Source organism: Notothenia rossii (genome assembly GCF_949606895.1).
Source record: "Notothenia rossii genome assembly, chromosome: 4".
Classification (NCBI taxonomy): domain Eukaryota; kingdom Metazoa; phylum Chordata; class Actinopteri; order Perciformes; family Nototheniidae; genus Notothenia; species Notothenia rossii.
Window position 1 is genome coordinate 75,448,857 of NC_136902.1, and position 5,487 is coordinate 75,454,343.

Below are 5,487 nucleotides of genomic sequence, written 5' to 3' on the forward strand. Positions count from 1 at the left end.
CTATCTGCTGTTTTGATTGCGTTGCCTGTGCTGACAGGAAGTTCAGCAACAGTACAAGTGAGACAGCAGGATTCCTAGCCTTTACGCTAGCACTCACCGTGTTTCTATTGGGCAAAATCACTCCAAGCACTTTACTTATCTATCTAAAGATGAGTGTGCTGTACAGCCTGAACATGTTGTGACAAATGCCTTCTCGAGTACAAGTCCAATGAAGAGAGGAATAACTGTGATTTGAAAGCTATTGAGTTCATCACCTTCAGGGAATGAATGTGTATACTGTTGGTCTCCTTTTCTGTCTTTCTGTGCCTGCCTGGCGATGACTATAGCCTTGTTATTTTTCCACTACAGAAAGACTCCTATTGTAAGGGCTAACAACTCTGAGCTGAACATCCTGCTGCTCTTCTCCCTGACTCTGTGTTTCCTGTGTTCTCTGACCTTCATCGGCTACTATGCTGTATATTTGGACCCAAATGTTTTATTATTTTACTCAAACCTGAACTGAACACAATAAAACTGAATCAAATTCAATACAAATCAAATTAGTCTTTCAGTTTTTTGTATTTCATGGTTTGTGGTTTGGCTTGAATTTTGCAGTGACACATTCATACTATTCATTACAAACATATTAGCTAAACCAAAACATTAAGATGATTCCATGTTGTTCTGTCTTTCCAATGACTGACATCCGTCTCCTTTTGACTGCTATAGCCTTAGTGGCCTCTTGGGGCAGGCTAGTGTGTTCCCAGCTGAAACGTTCGTGTGGGATTTCCATTCTGCCATTTAGTTTGAGAGCCACATAAAGGGTGTTTCTCAATGCAGAGTATGCTTGCTTGGTAGCACATGTCTTCCGAGTTACTTGCTTCAGAAGCGAGGCAAGAACACTTCCTGGCATTCGGAAAACGAAGAGTGGAACAGGCTAGCAAGTGTGCAGGTGTGCGTCATATGAGAGGCCCCGCCTTACATTGTCCGCCACAGATTTGGGGGAATTGGTCTCTGCGCAAAGCATTGTGAGGATTTTAAGACCGCGGAGTCTACACATGTGCAGCCTCGAAATGTCTCGTTACGAAGTACGCTGGGCTCGGAAGTAGAATTCCAAGTATGCTGGACATTGGAACAGTCCTTTGGCAGCACTCGATGACATAGTATGCTTGAAATAGTGGCTCTGGAGCAGCTTTACTCGAGATTGAGAAACACCCAGGAATAGGGTGACCAGGTCCCAACAAACCAAATGTGGGACAAGGAGTATGTTTGTGTGGGACAATGTGGGACACCCTCTCAACAGCACCCCGGAAAAAAAATCTCTATTTCTATTCTGTTTCATTTGGTTTATTCAACACCATCCAATAAACAATGACAGAAAGTGAAGTCAAAATGCAGTAACAATTTAGTATCTTGAAAAGTAAACTAAGGCTAACCAAGGCAGCAGGCATTATTCACTTCAATTCTTTAGAAATGCATCTTCCTAATTCAACTAGTGTATTACCTGTAAAAGTAGGTTCAACATAAATTAATAGATAAAATAAAAACATAAATACAAATCAAAACTGGCCAGGAGGGAACAAAAACATAATAATACATAAAATAAAATAGCTTTCAGTTTTGTCCATCACAGCAACAACAAGTGGGCCCCCCCACAGTGTGTGGGCTATTTTGTCACCTAGAACCACTGGTGTCTTTAACTCTGTCAAACAACTCTCCACAGAGGCAGGGGCAAGCACATCTGTTATTATGGACGCTGCTTTTGTACTACCACATGACATTTTCTTTACTATCTCAGAGTCTGGAAAAATGGTCGGCGCTAGCTTGTTACCAGTCATTTGACCTGTATGATTGGGAGTGTCCCACTGTATGGTAAACACTTGTTATTTCTGCTGCTGTTACCTTGTCTGAGTGGCCATCATTTTTTGGTTTGATTAGGAATGTCTCCATAGAGTGGGATGTCTCTTTTTGAGCGACACGTTTCTTATGAGAATCGCATTCTCTGTGTCTTTTGACGTCGTATTCACCGCCATGTGAAATTGAAAAATTATTAAATTAATCTGCACTGGCTTCACCCACGGGTAAGTGTCTTCCCAGTCTTTGTTGTATGTGCATCTTCTTTTGTTCTTAGCTGTAGTTTCAGTTTCCTCCATTTTCGGCGGGGCCGCGGCGGGGTGTGTGTGTGTGAGTGAGTTACTCTCATTGGTTAACACTTGACCAGCACCCGCCGTGTGTTACAGTTTGATTGACAGCAAAAACACCCCCGTGATGATAGCCTTCCCTGCTTTCTCAACAGCCATTGGATAAAGCTGATTTTAGAAAAGCGTTTTAGCCAATCAAAATGAAATATGCAGGACATCGTCTCAATTTGCGGGATGCACCAAAAGTCGTGAAAATGCTGTAAAGTCCCGCGCAAAGCGGGACATCTGGTCACCCTACCCAGAGAGTATGGCTTAAGCCATTTTAATCGCGCATTTTTCCCCAACTCTCCTTCTGATAGTCGCTTCTTTGCTTTGGCAAGCTGGAGTGAGACAGCATATGATGCTTCCAGACTTGATTCTTGGACACTTGTGGCCTGGGGGAAAAAGCACTGTTATTTGTGTACTTTCCCTTTCAGGTCCGCTAGGATCGCTGCTCTGCCGGCCCTGTTGTACTTGTCATATTTGTCCTTGTGTGAGGTGTTGTAGTGGCGGCTCAAGTTGTTTACTTTCATTACAACAACGGTCTGTAAACATACTGAACATTGGTTTACCACTGAATTCAGTGAAAATATATTCTTTCTCCCACTTTTCTTGGAAAACACGATTTTCCTCAGATACCTTTCTCTTGCTCATGCTGACATCCACAGAGGGCTGTGCTCATATGTTACCCGCTCTATCGAAATCAGTCGGAAGTCGCAACAGCTCGTTTCCAAATTAAAGTGGATTTGTATAAAAAACTAGTTTTTCGGTGTTCGGGTGTTTTGTTTGATATTAAATAAACAAAGTCTTGGCTTTCAGAATATGAAACTTGTATTGTCAACAGCACACGTTAAATACATTTTTTAAGCTTTTAAAGGGAAGATGACAGACACCTCTCACTCGCACTCTGCTCTTCCTCATCGCGCCGCTCCCCCCCCCCCCCCCCCCCGCTGAAAATAACACGGCAGGGTCCGTTACAGTTTGTTTTAATCTGATTTCAAATAAACAAAGTCTTGGCTTTTAGAATATTAAACCTGTTTCGCTAAATGATAAATACAACGTTGAAGCTTGTAAAGGCATAATTACAAGCGGAGAACGGAGTCACGTAACGTCCACACGGCAGCGTCGTGTTGAAGCTTGCCGGTGGGCGTGTCTGGCGTGCGACCAACAACCGATCACATTAATCTTCCGCTCCGGACACACGGACGCGGTTTGATTGGCTAGAGCTTGTACTGGCATATTATTTGATTGGCTGGTGCTTCCGTCGAAGCTTGAATAGTTGAACTTTTCTCAACTTTCGAAGCGAGCAACGGAGGCAAAGCGACGTGACGGAACCACAATGCAGTTCGGCAAAGCGTCTCCGTTGAAGCCTGCAACCAAGCCGTGTGGACGTACCGTTATTTAACGTCACAGCAGCCATAACAGCCGGTGTTTCAAACACAATACACGCAAACGTGTCACAGATTGGTTGAAGGATACTCTACCCAGAGACCCAGAAAAATATCTGATTGGTTGCATTTTTTTCTAACACAAAACCACTCAAATACGTAGTGCATGGACCGAGAAAGACAAACAAATGAACGTAACACTGTAATATTACAGATCAATAACACATATACGATTCTTATTTATTCATTTTATTTACATTTTATATATATAATTAAATCAAAATGTTTTGTTTTTTCCTTGACTCTGTGTTTCCTGTGTTCTCTGACCTTCATCGGCTGGCCCTCAGAGTGGTCCTGCATGCTGCGACACACGGCCTTCGGCATCAGCTTTGTCCTCTCTATCTCTTGTGTTATGGGGAAAACAATAGTGGTTCTTATGGCCTTCAGGGCTACACTTCCCGGCAGTAATATGATGAAGTGGTTTGGGCCTGCCCAGCAGAGACTCAGTGATCTGAGTTTTACTCTAATACAGGTTATCATTTGCATACTTTGGCTGACAATCAATCCTCCGTTTCCCTTTAAAAATATGAACCACAATAAGGATAAGATTATTCTTGAGTGTGCCCTGGGATCACCTGTAGGGTTCTGGGCTGTGTTAGGATACATAGGGGTCTTAGCTGTGTTATGTTTTCTACTTGCTTTCTTTGCTAGAAAGCTGCCTGATAATTTTAATGAAGCTAAATTACATTACATTGCATTTAGCTGACGCTTTTATCCAAAGCGACTTACAATAAGTGCATTCGACCAGGAAGATACAACCTTGAAGAAACAGAATCATATAAGTACATCAGGTTTCATAGAGCCAAACATTTCAAGTGCTACTCAACTGGCTTTAGATAAGCTAGACCTTTATTAGTATATAAGTGCTTTGTTAGTAATTCAATCGCTCGAAGTGGAGTCTAAAGAGATGAGTTTTCAGTCTGCGCCGGAAGATGTGTAAGCTTTCTGCTGTCCTGATTTCAATGGGGAGCTCATTCCACCATTTTGGAGCCAGGATAGCAAACCTACGAGTTTTTGCTGATGGGAACTTGGGTCCCCCTCGCAATGTGGGTGCAGCGAGCTGTTTGGCTGATGCAGAGCGGATTGCACGTGCTGGGGTGTACGGTTTAACCATGTCCTGGATGTAGAAAGGGCCAGATCCATTCGCAGCATGGTACGCAAGTACCAGTGTCTTGAAGTGGATTCTAGCAGTTACCGGAAGCCAGTGAAGGGAGCGGAGGAGCGGCGTGGTGTGGGAGAATTTAGGAAGGTTGAAGACCAGACGAGCCGCTGCATTCTGGATGAGCTGCAGAGGTCGGATGGCACATGCAGGTAGACCAGCCAGGAGGGAGTTGCAGTAGTCTAAATGTATCTTATTCAGCATGTTGATATTCTGTGCGGTCTGGATCATCTTTATCCCAGCTTATGTCAGCTCTCCTGGGAAGTTCGCTGTGGCTGTGGAGATATTTGCTACTCTAGCCTCCAGTTATGGGCTACTATTCTGTATATTTGCACCCAAATGTTTTATTATTGTACTCAATCCTGAACTGAACACAAAAAAACATCTGATGGGGAAAACTGAATCCAATTAAATAGAAATAAAATAAGTATTTTATTGGATTTATGGTTTGGCTTGAATTTTGCAGTGACACTATTTGTTCCAAACATATTAGCTAAAACAAAACATTACATTTTAGATGATTCCATGTAGTGAATCCTACCTATCTGGTGCTACAGTACTGAAATCAAATACATTAAGAATAATTTGTATTTCATATTAATAAATCAGTTAAAAGTTTAAACCATCCATGACTTTCTGTGTTTTAATTTCAACTTTATTTATATTTCACAAAAACATGTAAAAAATGGTTTTATAACCTCTCCTGGACTGTTTGTTATTT

The 5,487-nt window shown here is 42.3% G+C and overlaps 1 protein-coding gene across 1 annotated transcript; it reads left to right on the top strand.

Moving 5' to 3' along the window:
- Positions 1 to 316: 316 nt before the first annotated feature.
- On the top strand, positions 317 to 5,178 carry LOC307034929 (vomeronasal type-2 receptor 26-like; the record flags this gene model as incomplete). The annotated part of the gene is given in 5 exon segments (XM_079673854.1): positions 317 to 414; positions 3,851 to 4,017; positions 4,020 to 4,053; positions 4,055 to 4,283; positions 4,948 to 5,178. Coding segments are annotated over 5 exon segments (759 nt in total).
- Between the last annotated feature and the right edge of the window lie 309 nt (positions 5,179 to 5,487).